Source organism: Corvus kubaryi, unplaced genomic scaffold, assembly GCF_017639235.1.
Source record: "Corvus kubaryi isolate FWS band 111438036 unplaced genomic scaffold, C.kubaryi_AGA036_p1.0 36661, whole genome shotgun sequence".
Classification (NCBI taxonomy): Eukaryota; Metazoa; Chordata; class Aves; order Passeriformes; family Corvidae; genus Corvus; species Corvus kubaryi.
Genome location: NW_024580916.1, coordinates 1 through 18,915, shown reverse-complemented (window position 1 = coordinate 18,915; position 18,915 = coordinate 1). Strand labels below are relative to the sequence as shown.

General features: G+C 48.6%; 3 protein-coding genes across 3 annotated transcripts in view; 1 reads left to right on the top strand and 2 right to left on the bottom strand.

Moving 5' to 3' along the window:
• Positions 1–4,426, bottom strand: part of LOC121660612 — a 10,624-nt gene extending 6,198 nt beyond the window's left edge. The window contains exons 1-2 of the mRNA XM_042020019.1: positions 3,714–4,426; positions 2,261–2,264 (exon numbers count right to left, since the gene is read on the bottom strand). Of these exons, the coding sequence (XP_041875953.1) occupies positions 2,261–2,264; positions 3,714–3,758 (49 nt within the window). The 5' untranslated portion in view covers positions 3,759–4,426. The remainder of the gene's footprint in view (positions 1–2,260; positions 2,265–3,713) is intronic.
• A 153-nt stretch (positions 4,427–4,579) lies between these two features.
• Positions 4,580–5,995, top strand: LOC121660610 (serine/threonine-protein kinase pim-1-like). Its single transcript, XM_042020017.1, has 4 exons — positions 4,580–4,690; positions 4,903–5,272; positions 5,485–5,661; positions 5,890–5,995. Exons 1-4 carry the CDS (start codon positions 4,604–4,606, stop codon positions 5,964–5,966), a joined length of 711 nt encoding a protein of 236 aa, XP_041875951.1. The 5' UTR covers positions 4,580–4,603; the 3' UTR covers positions 5,967–5,995.
• A 5,262-nt stretch (positions 5,996–11,257) lies between these two features.
• Positions 11,258–18,909, bottom strand: LOC121660611 (cullin-9-like). The gene is made up of 12 exons (XM_042020018.1): positions 18,782–18,909; positions 18,341–18,704; positions 17,901–18,041; positions 16,151–16,315; positions 15,890–16,053; positions 15,662–15,755; positions 15,398–15,472; positions 14,807–14,917; positions 13,360–13,477; positions 12,880–13,013; positions 12,597–12,688; positions 11,258–12,219 (listed from the first exon to the last, which is right to left on the bottom strand). Exons 1-12 carry the CDS (start codon positions 18,844–18,846, stop codon positions 12,030–12,032), a joined length of 1,713 nt encoding a protein of 570 aa, XP_041875952.1. The 5' UTR covers positions 18,847–18,909; the 3' UTR covers positions 11,258–12,029.
• Between the last annotated feature and the right edge of the window lie 6 nt (positions 18,910–18,915).

Genomic DNA, 18,915 nt, shown 5'->3' with positions numbered 1-18,915 from the left:
CACTGCCAAGCCTGGGGGTCTGCACAGCATCCTTGCAGCCAGCCAGGGGCGGGAGGGCACCAGGGTGGGGAGGCCGCACAGGGCCCTCCTTAGGCATGGTCTCCATCCACTTCTTCCTTGAGGTTTTGTCTACAGAAGAAGCTGTAGATCAGGTATAAGGGAAGAAGTGAGTTAGTCGAACTCCAGCCTTTGATATCTACTCATCGAATGGGTGAGGCACTCAAGGGGTTTTTTAAATATTGAGAAGATCGCTTTGTTTTTATCTTTCATGAAACTAGCATCGCTGTAATTCTTCTTAACAGTATGGACCTGGCAAGCCTGAAGGGCAAGGTGGAAGGCTGCAATGATAAGAGGGGAAAAAACCCATTCCTTCTTGAGACTGGGCTTCTGTGCATACCAAGTACAGGCCCACACAGTCCTGACTGCTGTTCCTGCAAAGCAGCAAGACCTCTCAGCAAGCAGGCAGGCCTTGCTGGTGTTTTAATAGCACCGTTATAACATCCTCAGGGTTCGAGCGGATCAGCAAGCAGAGGAAGAACGGGAAATTTATTTTTAGTGAGACCTGACATTGATGGCAATGGTAGAAAAAGGCCTTGCATCTTATGACCATGTCCACTTGTGGTCTGCTGTGGCCACAGTCCCTGTCCTGGCTGGCAGTATGAGTGATTTGGCTACTGAGAAAAAGGAGAAAGCAGAGTAAACTAAGGACAGAATGTTGTGATGCCTTGGGCATCCCAACAGGATCATCTGTACCTGTCAGCCACCTACTCTGACACAGAGCCAGCACTGACCACCATCGACCAGTTTTCCCTGAAATCTGCTGGGATTTTTTTCCATTTGGCTGAGGCCTTTCATCTCCATTCTATCCTCACCTTTTTCTTCAGCGGTCTTTCCTTTTCCACTGAAGTCCATGTTGGAACCCGTGCTTCTGCCTCGCAGAAGTCTCTGGGTTTGAATTTGGGAACACTCTCGGCGTAGACAGCGACGGGAGCTTGGTACCCAGCCTTAGAACAAGGTCGGGGGACTCCAATCGCCAGCAGTCGGCACAGAGAGGCAGAGCCAGACGCGTCTCCTGCCGCTGTGTCTGTGACACCCGCCACCTTCACAACCTCAGCGCGGGGCTGCCCCTTTGTGACGCGCTCGCCCGTGGTTCTCTCGTTTCCATGGCCGCAAAACCCCCGTCCCAACACCATCCCCTTCCCTTCCCAAGGGCAGCCAGCCCTAAGCCCCAGCAGGCCAGGCCTGTGGGTTTGACACTGTCTAGGAGGAAAGGCATTTTCCAAAGCTACTTTTCAAGGCATTTATTTTTGTAACTCCCACTCACATCTGGGCTGGGTTTTGCACTTTTTGGATTTGATTTTTTCTGTTCACAACAAACGAAGGGCTGGCACATGAACAATGGCACCCCATGTTAGAAGTTGAAGAAGCTTTGCACTTTCCATTAGATATCCCCAGTATTCAAGCAGCCCATATCTGTAGGGAACAAACTGGCCTATCCAAACAATCCACTTTTGCTCTACTTCATTTTTCCAGGGGTTTATTCCCTGCTTTCCTTCCTGCAGAGACACCCAAACCCAACATAAACATGACCTGCCTCAAAATATTTCTGATCTTGGCTAATCCTAACAATTGAAAATCTTCCTAATGGAAATACCACTGGGCAGGTCATTCTGAAATGCTCTCCAAGAGAGCTCCTAAAACTCAGAGAACTAATCATTCTGTACAGGCCTCCACCAATGATAAAATCATGTGGCAGCCAAGCAGTAAAAAGGAATAACTGTCTTAAATCAGGATTTTTTTCCCCTGTAGAACATTACAGTCAATAATAAAAGAGAGAAAGATAAGCCTTAATGAGATAGCTCACTCCTAGTCCAGAATTAATCCAGCAAAAATGCCACCTTACATACTCAGCAATTCTTCTCCCCAGATGCATTCAGCATTCCAGCTGCATATCAGCAATTAAGGAATCATTCCAAAGGGGCCGTGCCCAGGATTTGGCAGAACTAACCTTGAGGCAAGGGACCAGTGGATCTGATCCCTTTTTCTGCATCAGCAAAATTATTTGTTCAAATCTCATCTTTCCCATCTATTAAAGGAAGTTTTGCCCCCTGCATTAGATGCTCCCAGTATTCAGTGGGCCGATATGATCAGTGTATCTGTAGGGTGTAAATTGGCCATGCAAATGTTCTCCTTCCTTGTGGCAGGGGTTTATTCCTGCTTTCTTTCCTGCAGACACACCCAAACCCAACATTAACATCACCTGCCTCAAAACAATTCTCATCTTGGCTGTCCCTGAAAATTCAAAACTATACACAGAGCGTTTCCCTGTCCCCAGGGACAGGCTCTGAGGCTGGGCTCTCACTTGCACGGAATGAAGAAGAGCTGCTGCACTTGCCAGCGGCTCTGGGGTCTCGCGATCAGCGCTTTGAGCGCAGCTTTTGTACACACTCCGCCTCCCTGAGCCGAGCAGCATTCCTGGGCATGGGCACCGCCGCTGCAGCCCAACATCCTCCGGGCACAGCTGCAGGAAGGAGATTGCAACGGGTCCTGGCTGAAGGAGTCTCCAGTCTGCTGCAGCCCTTCACCTGGGGCAGAATTGTCTTGTGCCGCCATGGGGGGAGCAAAGGGGTGATGGGCTCTGTGCAGATGAGGGTCTCCTCGATGTGCTGCTGGTCGCTGGGCCCGATACAGCTGCTGGTGCATTGCCCCGCAGCATCAGGAGCCTGCATGGAAAAATAACACTGCCAGTGCGAGTGACAGCCACCCATCCCTGCCATGGCCCTGCCCACAGGGCATCCTGCCTACCAAACTGCTCGAGTCAGGTCATGTTAGAGCAACATAAAAAATGTTCAAATGATGCATTTTCCACATGCTGTCAAAATCATGGCCATACAGTCCACATGTTGGAGGCAGACCGCTGTCAGCAGAATGGAGGAAGCCCCAGCAGCTGCTCTCCCCATGGCAGGATGCCCATGGCAGCAGAGGCAAGTCTCTGACCTTGCCCACTGCAGTGGGACCCAGGACAGTGCTTTGGAGTTGTTCCCACTGAACTCAGGCTGCTGCTACAGCAGCAACATCACTTCACACATTTGATAACAAAGAGTTGGAATGGCACACAGGACTTGCCCCAAGAGCTACAAATAAAAGGCGGGGTGGTTAGAAGAGTTTGCTCCTTTTTAATACAAGCAGGCCTGGATTTAAGCAGGGACACTGGGCTAATCATAGTGGGGACTGCTTTATAAGCCTTGTCTCTAGCAATTCCCACCAGTCTGCAAGATTTTGTCAGTAGAAAGGGGTAGATAAGATTTTACAGCACATCCATGAGCAAGTCTGGGCCAGAACTCAAAGCACAAGACAAATACTCCCAAATCTGCCCCCCATGGGGAAAGGAAGCAGAAAAGCAGATGAAACAAGTGCCATTGCAGCTAAATTGCCTGCATTTATCTTCTGGTCCAACCTTTCTGTACAAAATCTCCTCAATTCAAACACACAGCTTAAGATCAAGGAATAAAAGTGTTTCGAGAGCATTTCAAGCCTGATTCCTCTTACTTGCACAGAAAAGTAGATGCTAAATTCCTTAAAAACACAAATGCGGGTCTGTTTGGGACTGCATCCTTCAAAACAAGGAATGGAGGTTTAGAAGCACAGAACTGTTTCCATTGGGAAAGACCTTTAAGCTCACAGAGTTCCCCCAATAACCTGAGACCGCTAACACTGCCAAGGCCACCACTAAAGCATATCCCAGGACGGGATGCCATTGGCCTTCTTGGCCACCTGGGCACACGCTGGCTCACGTTCAGCCACTGCCAAGCAGCACCCTCAGGTCCTTCTCTGCTGGGCAGCTTTCCAGCAACTCTGCCCCCAGCCTGTAGCCTTCCGTGGGGTTGTTGTGGCCCAAGTGCAGGACAGGACACTTCACCTTGTTGAACCTCATGCCACTGACCTCAGCCCATGATCCAGCCTGGCCAGATGTCTCTGTAGAGACTGCCTACCCTCCAGCAGATCAACACTCCCACCCAGCTTGGCGTCGTCTGCAAACTGGCTGAGATGCCCTTGATCCTCTCCTCCAGATCATTGATAAAGATATGAAACATGACTGGCCCCAGTGCTGAGCCCTGGGGAACACCACTTGTGACCAGCCACCAACTGCATTTAATTCCATTTCATTCCACCACTGCCTGGGCCCGCCCCTCCGGACAGTCTTCACCCAGGGAAGGAAGAGTGCATGAAGTACTTCAGGCTTTTCCTCAGGCTTTGTTCTATGTTTCCCCCCACATCCAGTAAAAGGCAGAGATTCTCCTCAGCCCTCCTTTTGTTGCTGTTGTATTTACAGCAATAGTTCTACTCTCTTTTGCAAGTTTCTAGGAAGAAATTCTTTACTGTGAGGCTGCTGAGGCACTGGGAACAAGTTACCCAGAGAAGCTGTGGATGCCCCAAGCCTGGAAGCGTTCAAGGCCAGGTTGGAGAGAGCCCTGAGCAACCCGGTATAGTGGAAGGTGTCCCTGCCCACAGCCAGAGCTTTGGAAGTAGAAAATCTTTCGGGTCCTTTCCAATCTAAATCAATCTGTGATTCTATGATTTCCCAGCAGGAGTCACGTTAAATATGGGCGTTGTTTCCGGTTTCTCTCCCCACTTGCAGGTGGCCATCAAGCGAGTGTCCCGCGATCGCATCCCGGAGTGGGCGCGGCTGGTGAGTGAAAGCCGGCGGGGCGTGGCGGGCGGGGCTAGGGCGAGGCCCGGGAGGGTGGGAGCCGGGACGCTGCGAGGGGAGCGAGCGTGGAGTGAGCGGGGGCCGCGGAGCGTCCCGGGCCGGGCAATGGCGAGCGGCGGTGGGGCCGGGCCGGGGTGCCGAAGGCTCGGCGCTGCATCGGCCCCGCTGACGGCATCGCGGTCCCCCCGCAGCACAGCGGCGCCCTTGTGCCCCTGGAGCTGGCGCTGCTCTGGATGGTGTCGCGCCCTGGCTTCCGCGGCGTGGTGCGGCTCCTGGACTGGTTCGAGCTGCCCGACGGCTTCGCGCTGGTCATGGAGCGTCCGGAGCGCTGTCAGGACCTCTGGTACTTCCTGGAGGAGCGGGCGTTCCTGACGGAGCCCGTGGCGCGGGGGCTGTTCCGCCAGGTGCTGGAGGCCGTGCGGCACTGCACCAGCCGCGGCGTCCTGCACCGCCACATCAAGGCCGAGAACGGCCTTGTCGACCTGGCCACCGGCGAGGCAAAGCTCATCGACTTCGTGTGCGGCACGGTCCTCCAGGACACCTTCTACACCCGAATGTCAGGTGAGCCCAAAGGCGGGGCCCAGCCGGGCAGCAGAGATTCCCCCCTTTGCTGGCAGAGGGGGAAGAGGGAGGGAGCGAGGGGAAATCCTTCTGCAGCCGGCTGCAGCCAAGTTGCTTTCCGGCGGGGCAGGGGCTGCCTGTTGTGGAACGGGAGCTGGCTGGGAGGGAGCAGCACTCATCAGGGCCTGATGAGCTGCGCCCGTATCCCGTAGGCACGTCGGAGTACAGCCCGCCGGAGTGGATCCTCTTTGGCTGCTACCATGGCCAGCCAGCTACCATCTGGTCCCTGGGCATCCTGCTCTATGAGCTGGTCTGTGGGCACCTTCCTTTCAACACGGATGAGGACATCATCCGGGGCCAGCTCTTCTTCCCGCCCCGGGTGTCTCAAGGTGGGGATGCGCCTTCAGGGCACGGGGGGGGGGGGAGGGAAGGACGGGGTTGGCAGAGGGCAGGTGGCACGCAGGCGTCCTGCTCTTGCAGCTAGGGAGGAGGTTGATCTCCTGGGGTTAGCTGGAGGAGGTGGCATGTGTGCCTCTGGGCTGCTCTCGTCCGAAAGGGAGGATCGACGGGAAGGAGCCCTGTCCGACTGACCGCGGCTTTCTGGTTTCTCTCCCCAGGGTGCCAGCACCTCAGGCACGGAAGCAGCACCGCTCGGCCTGCGAATCTGGGAGGGCTGGAGGGCAGCGGATGTTAATTTGCATTCAAAAATAAATCTTGTTCTTGTCGTTGTCATCGGAGCGTTTCTTTCATCCTTTTCCAAGCTTTTGGTCCCCTTCCTTCAGAGTAATCTTTTTGTGTCCTTCCTCAGCCACTTGGTGGCCTTTGGCAGGGAGAGTTAAGCAACGTGAAAATTCCAACAACAGCTCCTGTTGCCAACGGCAGCAGCCCCTTCGAGAAGCCGGAGCTGCCAGCCAGGCCCGCGTGTGCCTTGGAAAGGGGAGCGGTTTGCAGGGACGCAGTGGTCGCCCCGCTGCAAAAGCTGGGAGGAAATCAGAAGTGGCAAAATGCCATTTCGGCTCAACCCCCACCCAGATTCATGATCCTTCCCCCTTCCCAGCAATTGATCAAACCACCCAGGGAAAACAGCTCAATGTCCTCCCAGAGCCCATTTTGACAAGGAAGTTCACAGCTTAGATCAGAACATCCTAAAGGTGCAGCTACTCATAGGGATTTGTATTTTCAAGGATTAACAGTCCTGCATGAGCTGGGTTCAGACCAGAGCAATCCAGGTCATTTTCTCTCTTCAATGAACTTTTCCTTTTACAGAAGGATGAGAAATGTGAGTACAAGCAGGCCTCCAAGTAAAAAACTAAATTAAAAGTAAGTGACTACTATCCCCTGTCCTGGAAAAGCACTGCTTCTCCCTACCTCCCCTCTTTTCCTACCATACCTACTCTTCACCTGACTCTCTATTTTCAAATATGGTGTCTCTGTTCCCATGATAACCCAATTCTAATTGCTTTAGCCTTCTTAATATTAGAATAATGAAAAATCCTAAATTACATACAAGCCAAAAAAGACCCAAACATTTTACACCCCTTTGGATTACTAGAGGCCGTTGCAAGTGGAATCACACTGTTCAGTACCGAGCCTATTTGGAAGGTGAATCCAAGCTAGAGTAATAGAGCAGGCATCAGCATCCCAATCTGCTGTGCAGACCTGTCTCATTCCTTGAGGATATGTGCCTGAACATAAAGAATCAGCATGGTAAGGTGAACAGAGAGGTGTAACATGCAAAGTGAATCTCCTCCCCAGCCTTACTTCTAGGAGCAGTCATTACAAATTTTGAGCAACCACTGAATCATGGCTTGAACAAGAATAGGAATTAACACCCTCACTATCATTCCACTCATCTCCAAATCTGCAAATCCCACCACCCACAAGCCACTGAAGCCATAATCAAATACTTCCCTAGTACAAGCAGCTGCCTTGGTATTTGTGGTCTTTTGAAGCAGAACTAATGTGACATCAGAAAATTAAACCACCCAACATCCTGCCCCTACTGACAACAGCAATTGCAGTGTAACTAGTCCCAGTCCCTTTCCATTTCCGATTCACAGAATTACTTAATTCCTAATCATTGCTATCAACAATAATTAAATTTACTGCCACCCATCACCATTATCTTCCTAAATCACTCTACTCAAAATTATTAATCACCATAATCCTTGCCTCAGCACCCATAGGAGACTGAATTGGACTAAATCAAATATAGATTTGAAAAACCTTAAGCATTCTCGCTTAGGTTGAATAGCCTAATAATTATTATGGCTATATTAGCCAAACGCACCCTGCCAACTTTCTACTTATACTTCCTTATAACTGCCACAGTAGTCCTCACTCTCAACTCAAACGAAGTTCAGAAACTACTGATGATAATGGCCTAAAGAACAAAAACACCCACATGGTCAATAAAATCTCAGGATCAGTCTTAGGCTTCCTAGCAGGACTTCCCTGCTACCAAGCTTCCTGTCTAAATGACTTACTATTGTGTCTTGGGGTGACTTTATGATGTGTATCCCATATTGCTGCCCTATGCCCAGAAATTAATTTTTGTGCCTTTTTATGCCTTTAAACTGAGCCTGAGAGGGGGAAGGAAAAACTGAGCAAAACTTTTTCAAAGCAGTTTGCAGCTTGTTCAAGGTCACACACAGATAGTGACTTTTTCTCCAGCTGTGGCAGGGGAGGGAGGAGGCACCCGGCTTGCGGCTGCCCGGTCAGCTTTTGGCCAGTTGTTCAGTTTCTTTTTCTCCAGAGAGAGACTGAGAGTTGAACATTTTTTCCTTCCCAGGAATTTCAGATTTTCTCCCTTTTCTACTGGACTGCTTCAATATCAGAGCACATCGGGAGGACTTTCCATCGAGCACAGAGGGCCTGGCCCTGGGCCAAGTCCCAGCTCCGAGGAGACCAAAGGGAGGACTCTTAACACTTTGCCAGGTTTTTTTCTCCACAGCGAGAGATTTTTATTAGCATTATTTTCCTTTTCCTGTGTGTTTGTTAAATAAATAGCTTTTATCTCTTTCACTTTCCTTTGAGGAAAATTTAATTTTTCCCAAACCTGGTGGGGGAAAGGTGGTTGTGCCTTCTCTCAGGGGATATATTTCTAAATTTGGCCAAACCAGTACATATTGAAAAACTTACTAAACACAAAATAACCACAACAGATGCAGTCATTGTCATACTCTCACTACTAGGATTCTTCTGGTACCTTCTCCTCACATACTATCCACCAAATACACTTCCACCACGCAAAAGAAAAGCCCTAACCATAGTCCTGTGCCTATCACTAACCAAAACCCTGCCCAACAAAAATCATAAACCTAAATGATCTATGCCTAGAAACCTAACAAACAATTACCCCTAGCAATTGAAACTGCAACCCAGTCAATAGACTTAAGCCTAAACATGACTCTAGCATTAACTGTATCTCTATCCCTAAAAATATTTAACCCCTCACCTTATTAAGCCCAACACTTGCCCTAACCCTAAATCTAACCAAAATGACCGTAAATCTGATATTAATGTTATCACCTAATGCTAACCCTATGAGAGAAACCCTAACCCTAAACTCAAAGCTAACTCTAAATTTATCCCTCATGACTGTAACCCTAACCTTAAACTCAAGCCTAACCATAATACAAACCCTTCACCTAAAACCCTAACACTGACCATAACCCTAACTCTCTCTTTAACACTATTTGCTATACCTAAACCTAAACCTAATGACTCTTAAGCAAAACCACACACAAAGAGACTACAAAGGGAAGGAGAAGATTTACAGAAAGTGCCTCACCAGTATCCTTGGGCCCATGGTCCCTGATGTTTGCAGTATCCTGGGACTAAGGACTGCAGAGCCTACTGGGTCTCATCAGCGTGGGGTTGGACATCTGCTGGGTGTTTTGGTGCCTGGGATTATGTAAAAAAGTGCTTTGAGCAGGGATCCCTGAAGGATGACTTTGGTGGCTGGTTAAAATCTTGCCAATCCTTCTTTTGAGTTTCTTCAGGCAGAAGAACACGCTGTTGATTATGTCTTTTGATCCTGGGTTCCTGACCTGCAGGGCAAAACCCACTAATAAGTGAGCAACAGGCTCTCAGCTAGAAATTACCTTGTGGCGTAGATTGTTTGCTCTAAATGGTAAGGCACTAGTAATCTTCTTGTTGGGAATGCCTCCAGTGGATAGAGGGAAATGTTAATGCATTCCAGTTGTTATTAAACTTGTCCTTTTCAAAGCTGGTAGTGTGGGAAGATGGGTAAGTTTGGTGTGTGCCTCAAGGGGATTTGATTTTCAGTGATAACAGGAAATTAATTAAATTCTATGATGTTAATTGTTATATAAGACTGTGTCTTACTCCTTCTTTCACTTATGTTCCTGACACGGCAACCTAGTTTAGTGCAAAAATTCATCCTTCCTCCAGTCACCACGTCTCCAAAGGGTGGCATTTGGAGAGGAAATCTTCCATTCAGAGACTAGGGTCTCACCACAGGCTGCTTCTGGAATCACTGTGCTGCTTTTCAGTCCCAAATTGATGGAATTTGGTTTTCCCTTCCTCCTGGAGCAATCCACAACTTTCTGAATTAATTCTTTATACCTTCTTGATGAACTATAAATTTTATAGTTTTAGCAGAGGAGTTGGCAATTTGGTGCAGTCAATGTGCATTTCCATCTCTTTCCCAAGGACTGAGGTGAGGCTGACTGGCCTCTTGTTTCCTGGATTGTCCTTCTTGACAATGGATACATTATCTGCCTTTTTCCAGTCACTGGGAGCATCCTCTTGATTGACATGATCCTTTAAGAATGATGAAAAGTGGCCTTGTGACACCTGCCAGAACTTTCTTTGCTCTCAGATACACCCCATATGGTACAGAGTCACAGAATGGGTATTGTTGGAAGGGACCACAGTGGGTCACCTGGTCCAACCTCCCTGCTCAAGGAGGGTTGTCCCAGAGCACACAGTACAGGAATGACAACGGAAGAAGCCCTTCTTCTTATCCTTGACTCCTTGGCCAGTGTCAGGTAGGTAGTTTGACTGGGACAGTTCAAACTGTCCTGTCAAACCCTAACACAGGTGTCCTACGAGCTCAGGGAGGACAGAAACCTCCCACAGAGCAGAAGAGCAAGGTTTGATCCTGACTTTCGGTACCAACACTCCATGGGAGCAGAGACTCACAATCCTTCTGACTCTTTGGGTTCCAGGAGACAGTGAATAAAGAACTGCAGGCATGAGTCTCCACATAAGCAGCTTGGGCATCTAGGATGTCCCCAACAACCTGGCAAATTCAGGTTGCTCCTGCAAGGACTGGTCCCACTGGGGAAGAAGACCAGGGTGTCCAGGCACTCCCATCACATCTCTCCCCCAAGTGGCCCTGAGGAGAGGGCACAGAGAGCTGTCACAGGGAGCCCATTGCCACATATGGGGAGCAGGGTTGGGATTTCCACTATGACAGACTCTGCAGGACTAGGAGCTACGGGCTGCAGGAAAGTGGAAAAATCAGTCCTCTCTTGTGCTCTGTCCTGGAAGTTGTTCCCTGTCCAGCAACCCATAAGAACCCCACATCCCTTCCAGATGGCCTAAGAGCCCTGAATCTCCACAACAATCCCACAAACATCCAAATCACCCCTCAAACCCTGATAGCAGTCCTCCATATGCCTTTTGCTGGACACCAGACATTACCACTTCCATCAACATGCAGGCATCCTGTCTTGCACCTGGTCCCACAAACACAAGCCCCACCATTCCGTATGGCCTGGTCTCCCACCCTCTTTCCCATCCTTCCCCATACCTCTCACTGTTCCTTGAACTGCCCGGGAAGGAAAAGCCACTTTCCAGGGCAGATTGTGTGGTCTGGGTGAGGATTCCAAACCCACACTAATTTCACAAATAACTTCTGGGATAAGCACATCCAGGTCACATCCTCCTCACTTGAGGAGATCCTGCTCTCCCCTCCACTCCCATGCTCCCCACAGACAACAAGAAGGCTTGTGCTAGAAGAAAACAGTTTACTTTTTTAAACAGAACTTTTTTTCAACCCTTGTTCCTCAGGGTTTTCCTTTTTTGCAAAGATACAGTATTATCTGAACAACTTCTGCATATATATATATATATATATATATAAAATATATGTGTGTGCATGTATTTATAAACTTAAACAATCCTGCAAACCTGTGTCACTCATAGCAGCCCTTCCTGCTTCATACCAGAGAAGAAAACTCCAACAAAGGGCAAAAATGCAGCCCCTCTCAACCAGAGGAACTGAACCACATCCAGCTGTGGCTGGAGAGAATCCTACCAGCTCCAGCTGGGAGGCTTTAACTTGAGTGTAAATGCATCTCTTTACAGCATTTCTGGACACTGGACACTGCTAGACAGTGCCATGCTGGGACACGTGTCACCCTCCCCTGTGCCCAGCCCTTGGGGAGAGCACACCAAGGACAAGGAGCAGCTCTTTAACAGGCAGCAACCCTCACTCTGCAGGTGGGCTGTGACTTTCTAACTCAATGAAATACCTATGGGCAGAACTGGAGACATGGGAAAAAGGCAAGGAGACATCGTTCTGACAGAGGTGGCCACAGTAACACAGACCAGCTGCCCAGAGCAATGTTCCTGCATATTCAAGAGTCATTGAGCAAGAAACCTCCCAGAGGAAATGCTTTGTTCTGAGAGGTCCTCCTGCCTTTGAGGAAAAACATTAACACAAACTGGTTGAGACAAAGCAGAGGCAAAGGTCCAGGCTGGCAGGCTGGGTGACAGAACACTTCTAGTCATAGCTATCATCATCATCAAAGTAAGAATCACAATCAGACTCATTATCAATCATAAAGTTGTCTTCATCAAGGTCATCATCGTCATCATAGTCTTCCTGCCACTGTGGATCATACTCCTCATCTTCAACCTCTTTGCCACCTTCATCTGTGTTGGGGGAGTCACACAGGATGGTATATTTTTGCCTGTTGAGAAGGAGAGCATAAGAGCAGAGCCTCTGCTGTGAGCATCAGCTGCCACCCAGCCCCACAACACCCTACTGTCACTGTCTCAGCATCCCCACCCAAAGAAACTCAGGAGAGTCCAGGGAGAGCAACTTCCATAACTGAGTCTGCCAGTGATGGAGCTTTCTTGATCACAGCTGCATACAAGCAGAGGTTTTGCTGGTTTCCCTACACCCCTATGTCACTTAAATTGCTACCACAAACCACAAAACAGGATGCAAGTAATCGGTGTCTGTCATTCACTCTTTTGATGTCAATGAGCAAAGGAGCAAACTCTGCTCACCTGCTTTTTGTCTGCACTCACTCAGCTTCCCCTGTACCCTGCTAAGCAAACTCACCCTGTACATGCAAGGGCTGAAGCAGGCACATTTGCGAGTTTCAACCTTCTCTGAACAGCATCTCCTGAAGTCTGGAGCCCAACATGGAAATCCTATTAGCAGGAAAGAACAGCCAAATGAGAGAAAAACAATATGTGATTTGGAGTGTATTTTGCCCTGCAAACCCTTACCCTGCACACACGCAATCCTGAGTCCATCCCCATAGCTGATCAAGCCCGTTAGTTTGCCCACAATCAAATTAGACCAGAGCAAGACAAGCCACAGACAGGCATGTGGCCTTCACCTGTGTGGAGTGCCAGAGAATTGCAAAGAGACGCTCCTTGATCTGCCGCACCAACTCCAAACCCGCACGGAAGTGCTCTGCTTTCAGGAGCTGAAGAGAAGTGGCCAAGTCCTGGTACTGCAGCAGGGTTTCCTCTGCAATTCAAGGCCAACAAAGTCATGCTGCATCCCACACTCTCGAGCAGAGACCAAGCCCTTGGCTCTGATTAGGAAGCCAGCCATAGCTACTTAGATCTCCTGTGCACATACATCCCTCTTTCAGAACAGAACATGTTGCTCTTTACTGCATCAAACTCCACTGGCAGCCAAACTGCTCCAGTGGACTTCCTCAGAAATGACATCAAGAAGGCAAAAAAGGACTGGGAGAAGTGGGAGGCCAGCTGGGTGATGGTATATATGCTACTGCCCCACTACAGAGCTGCTGCTCTTTGAATACAGCTGGAAATGCTAGTCACTGCTTCAAAGATGCTGTAGGACTTACCCAGAAGGATCTGCAGAGCGTTAGTGAGCAGCTCTAAGCTCTCAGTCTGCTGTTCCACAATATCCATGCTCTCAGTGTCCTGGTTATAGTAGCTGTACACACAGGAGTAGGCCAGCACCTGGAAAAGTACAGATCTTGTTCTTAAGCACCCTCCTTCTGCTTCAGAGTGGGCAAGAAGGGAGCAGCACCAAACCCTCCCAGACGTCATTATTGTCAGTGGCCTCTGGTCTGTGGCCATAGCCCAGTGACCCATTATGCCAAGTGACAGCAGTGCCAGGCTAACTAGAGCCACTGGCAGGACTGGAAATTAACGTGCAATTATTTTATACTGAAGTCTAAAATAACTGATTGTTCCCACCTGCAAACCATCACAAGAACACAGACTGTAAATGCATGACAAGTGTGACTGACCAGCAGGCAAAGGACCAGCACACAGGACCTAGGCAATGCTGGGCAGCCCAGGCTGAACAAAAGCAGCAGTGAGCTGAGAGGATGGAGCCCAAAGGAAAGCAGGCATGGTGCTATACAGCACCAAGAGCCCACAACAAAGACATTTCAACAAGTGGAAAACTCCAGTTATGAATGAATGACCCCTAAAGCCATGTAGGCACCCAGCAGGAAATGAGATCACTGTTTCCATTCAAAGAAATGGGCCAGAAAATTCAGGAGCAGCAGCAGCAACAAGCAACAGTGATATGTACCCCAGAAAACACATGGGCTACTACACTGAGAAGACAAAATAGGGTCAGGCACCCTTGTCCCACATGCCTCTCTCAAAATCAAGCCTACCTGCAAAACCAAGGTGTACAGGTAAAGTCAGTACTGCAAAGAAAATTCCCACCTCCTGCAAAGACAATTCCCACCTCCTGCCTATGTTTCAGGACAGAGCAGGCATTGCAGGCCGAAGGTGTCACAGGTTTACTGCACACACCCAGTGGCTGCACTACAAACCCTTTCTAATGTGGCTACCAGGACATGCAGCAGGTAACTCCATGCTTCCAAAATATCCATGGTTCATGAAACGAAGTTAAGAAAAGAAAATCGTAACATGAGCATCAAGAGGAACTTCTTAACTGTAACACAGCATCAGGAGAGCTTTCAAAAGGTAAGTACCTTCACTGGGGCATTTCTAATAGGAATGGACCAAACCCAGTGAATGAAAACCCGAAATATAGACTTTGTGTTGATTCCATAGTGTCAACTTGAGCTAAGCTCCAAATCCTATGACCTGACTGTAAGGAATACTGCAAACAGCTCAACTCAGACTGAAAGCAGGGAAGGGCAGACATAAGCTCTTCCCCTGTCCTGATGCTATCCCTCCCCTCAAGCTTTCTGTCTCCCCTTGTTTCGGGAAGAGTAAGGTTGGTGTCTTCTCACTTTAAGAAAGACATGAAACACACCAACAGAATGAAGTCTAAACCTCAGCAAGACTATTATCCAGCCTTACCTTCCGTGCCTGTTCTAGCACTTTGCAGGCATCAAAAACAAAGGTCAAGTTTCTAATTTTTGGCATCTCTCTGATGGAAGAAATGCTATTCCTCAGACTTACAGCAAATTCCTGCAATAGCCAAAGGAGAAGAAACAAAAAGTTCATGTCAGTGTCAAGCTCCACAGGACTGAAAAAACAGCAACTTCCACACAAATAATTGCTAAGCATTCTGAAGTGCCATCCCAGGAGATGCAGGCAGCAGCCGACCATTTAATGCATCCAACTATGACTTCTCTACTGTGCCATCACTTCAAAAGTTTACAGCATCTCAGCTCTGAGCAGAGCTCAGCCTTCAGTCACCATTGCTTCCAACTGCTGCATCACTCTGAGCCCCTGAACACCACAAGTCAGGTGCTTGGTTTCCACAACAGACTTGATAGAAGAAAGCAGACACGGACTACTCCTTAATGTCAGAGCCAGGGGAAAATGATCAGGCATGCCCACCTGGATGTGAAGCCTGCTTCTCAGCAGAGAAGACACTGACACAACAGAAACTGCTCTGCTCACCTGGGCTGAGGCAGCATCTGCAAAGGAAGGAGGAGGCCTTACCCTTGCGTGGTGATGGAAGGTGCACCTCTCGTTGTAATCCTGGAAACGCTTCTCCTGCCAAGCTGCTTTACTCACCTGAAAGGAAAGGTATAGGAACCTGCAGCATTTTCCCTTAAGTACCAGGGCTATCTGGAAGTGCCAGTATTACTGGCAAATGCACAAAGTCCAGAGTAAAGGGCCCAAGTGGAGCTCCTTACCATCTCTGAGGGCTGTAGGGACCTCTGAACACAAGCATGAACCAAGGAGATAGAGCAAACCACTCACCATAGCAGAACAGTTGTAATAATCCTTGTGATTTGGCCTCCAAGGCTTGAGGCAGCGCCAGCAGAAGCCATGATTACACTTTGCACATGTCATGCTGCAGAAGGACAACGGGAATAACTCAGTCCTAACAGCCACTTGCAGACAGTTCCTTCCAGGGCTGCCCTACACCACAGCCAGGGATGTGCCACCCAGTCACAAACACAGTAGTGAACAAAAACGTATACTCACTGCAGGCATCCCTCGTTTTTCTCTATCTGAGCCTGGCAGTTTGGGCAGTGCTTTGAAATGAGCTTAGCCAGATGTTTGCTTTGGGCTTCACTTGTCATTCCCTCATAGTATCCATCATCATCTACCCACCGAGACATGTGGCTGCAGCTGGCAGGATAATGGGCCTGAAAGAGGGAGAGAGACAGGCAGTCAGCCACACAAAAGCACAAGGATGTGTGCCAAACCTAAGACAGTACAGCCTGTGACCCAGCTCAGCCTCACCTCTGGGAAGCTGCAGTTGAAGCAGGATATCCAGGAGCACTTGGAACAGGCTGCTCCATAACCAAGTCCATCCTTAAGGAGGATCTGATCACAGCCCTGAGGGTTGGTGCACCAAGTCAGGTTGGAGCAACACTCAACATAGCGTCTGAGGAGGGCTTTTTCATACTGTAATGAGAAGCCAGGAAGGAGATTTAAGCCAGAGAAGCTGCATGGTTAGGCCTTACAAACAGGGTCTGGTGCACAGGGCTATCCATCTCATCAAACAACTGCTCACAACAAAACAGCACACAGTTAGTTTACCCTTTCATTCCCTTCATGTAAATTCTTCTATCCTCCCCACATCAAATCTGGAAGCTGTTCAATTTCACAAATTGCTGAGGTTGCAAGGCATTTCTGGAAATAAAAACTGGTCCAACCTCTCCAGCTTAAAGCAGGACTGCTCAGGACCATGTCCAGTTGGGTTTTGAATATACCCAAGCACAGAGACTACAAACCTCTCTGCCCAAACTGGTCCCATATCTCATTGCCTTTACTATTGAAAAAAAAAAAAAAAACAATGTCAACAACCAGTTTTCTTATGTTTAAATAGAATTTCAGGATTTGATCTTCATACAATAATCTAGTTATTTTGAGCTCAGGGTTGGACCAGAGACCTCCACAGATTATTGCAACCCAAAATATTCTATGACTGTATGCGTGACTCTGCACGAGACATTAACACTCATGCAGAGTCACACCATACCACTTACTGATCAAAAGGAAAACATAACATTTCAGTGAGAGTATCAGGGCAACTTGTTAAAATTAGCTGTTATTTATGTCCACCTGCAATACTTATTTCCTTTTATAAAACAGTCACAGCAAGAGGCTATTAAATCCTGCTTTCAGACAGGTGTGACTATGGGAATTGCAAAGGCAGTAAGGACTAATTGTACAGATATATGCACTAATTCTCCAAACACTTCCTATAAAAAACAGGACAAAAAATACACCTGTCAAACAACAGAGCAGTGAAAAAGAGACTGTTCTGCCCAGCAATTAACAAAGAGTCTGTCATGTGACATCTACAGCTCTGCCATTGGGTGGGGAGGGCACTCAGCCCTACGAACTCAAAGAACAGAAAAAAAGCAGTTTCTGCTTTAGAACAAGCAGCTACTGCTGTCCCCTGATGACCCAGGACTAAGGTAAGCAGAGCTCAGAAAGCTTGGTTTAGAGATGTCTGCAGACTCACACAGACTTGGAGTGAAGATTACGTCTGATGTGGTTAATTCCTGCCATCCCCACAAAAACCAAAACTGCTCAAAGCCAGAGACTGATGGAAGAGAAAGGACATAGGGTCACTGATGCAGCAGTAAAATGAAATTGCTCATGTTTTCATTTGGCCTAGATTTTAATATTATTATTATTATTATTATTATTACTATTAAATTGCTTCCAGCACATCACTAGAGAATACTTGTCATGAGCTGCTACCATGGCTCTCATCTAGTCCTGAACTAATGATGTCCCTGAAATGTTTGCTGGAGACGTATTTAGAGGAAATATCATTTTGCTCTTTGTTGATGTTATACTTTCCTGAAGAGCTGGTATTGACCATAATCAGAGAACACAGACGAAATCTGGTTAGCCTCCACTATCATGCTGCCAGTCTTAGTAACAGGAAGGGAAAAAGCAGCAACAAAATTATCTGATAGTGCTGACCAAAATGAAAGAGAGCTTGGACACCCAGCAAGCACCCCCCCTGCTTCACCTTGGCTACGATCTCCTCGGAGGACACGATGGAGTAGATGAAGGCTGTGGTGGGCTGAGCACGGCACTCGGATATGGGACAGGTGCAATTGACAACCATGTTCTGCTCAATGCGAGTCATGAGATACTCCCTCCAACAGGGCTGTCAGGGCACAAGAGGAGAGATCAGACCTAAAGAGGGCCGTGGGACCCTGGAAGCCCTTCCCACCCAGCAGAGGGTGCACAAAACCCCACAAATCATGGGTAAGTATCCAAAAGCACAAAAGTGGGAACAGACAAATCAGGGGGTGAAGGATCACAACAAAAAAGTGAGCTGAGAAAAGAGAATGTATAAGCTCTAAAATTCCCCTGATAACACCTTCAGATAAAGAACAGCTGTTCCAAGTAGACAGCAACAATTCCCTGCCAAGTAGCAGGAACCAAAGACCCCAGGACCTTCACCTTGCAGCAGTAGTGCATGCAGCAAAGGGTTGGTGGCTTCTCAGTGGGACACAGCTGGTTCACACAGACTGGGCAGTGGGTTCCAGGGCTTGGGGGAGGCTGGACATCCTGCACTTGCAGCCCTGAGGAGATGAGCAGGGCCTCACGGTTCTCCACATAGCACTGGATCAGGAAATCCACATTCCACCTACAGTGCATGAGGAGGTGCCGAGCAACATCATCCGGTATGCTCAGAGTATCCTGGACTTGCTGTACTGTCTGGTTCATGAGGAGCTTGGCCTCCTCTGGACTGAGCGTGTGCCCCATTGGCACCTGCAGCATTGCCATGAGATATTCTTCCGCCCTGTCTGTGCCAGGATTCAGCCTAACAAGGAGAAATGTGTTGTGTTCACACAGGGTGGAGATGCACACCCCTCCACACCTGGTGACATGCACCCCTACCAATGCAGGCTGTCTCTGTTGTCCTCCTCCAGAGATGTCTGTGCTGGCCTGCACTGGAAAGTCATCTGTGCTTGGCCACCAAGAGGTGTTGTGGATTCAGCAGAGATGTATTCCAAGACATGAGGCCTCCCCTC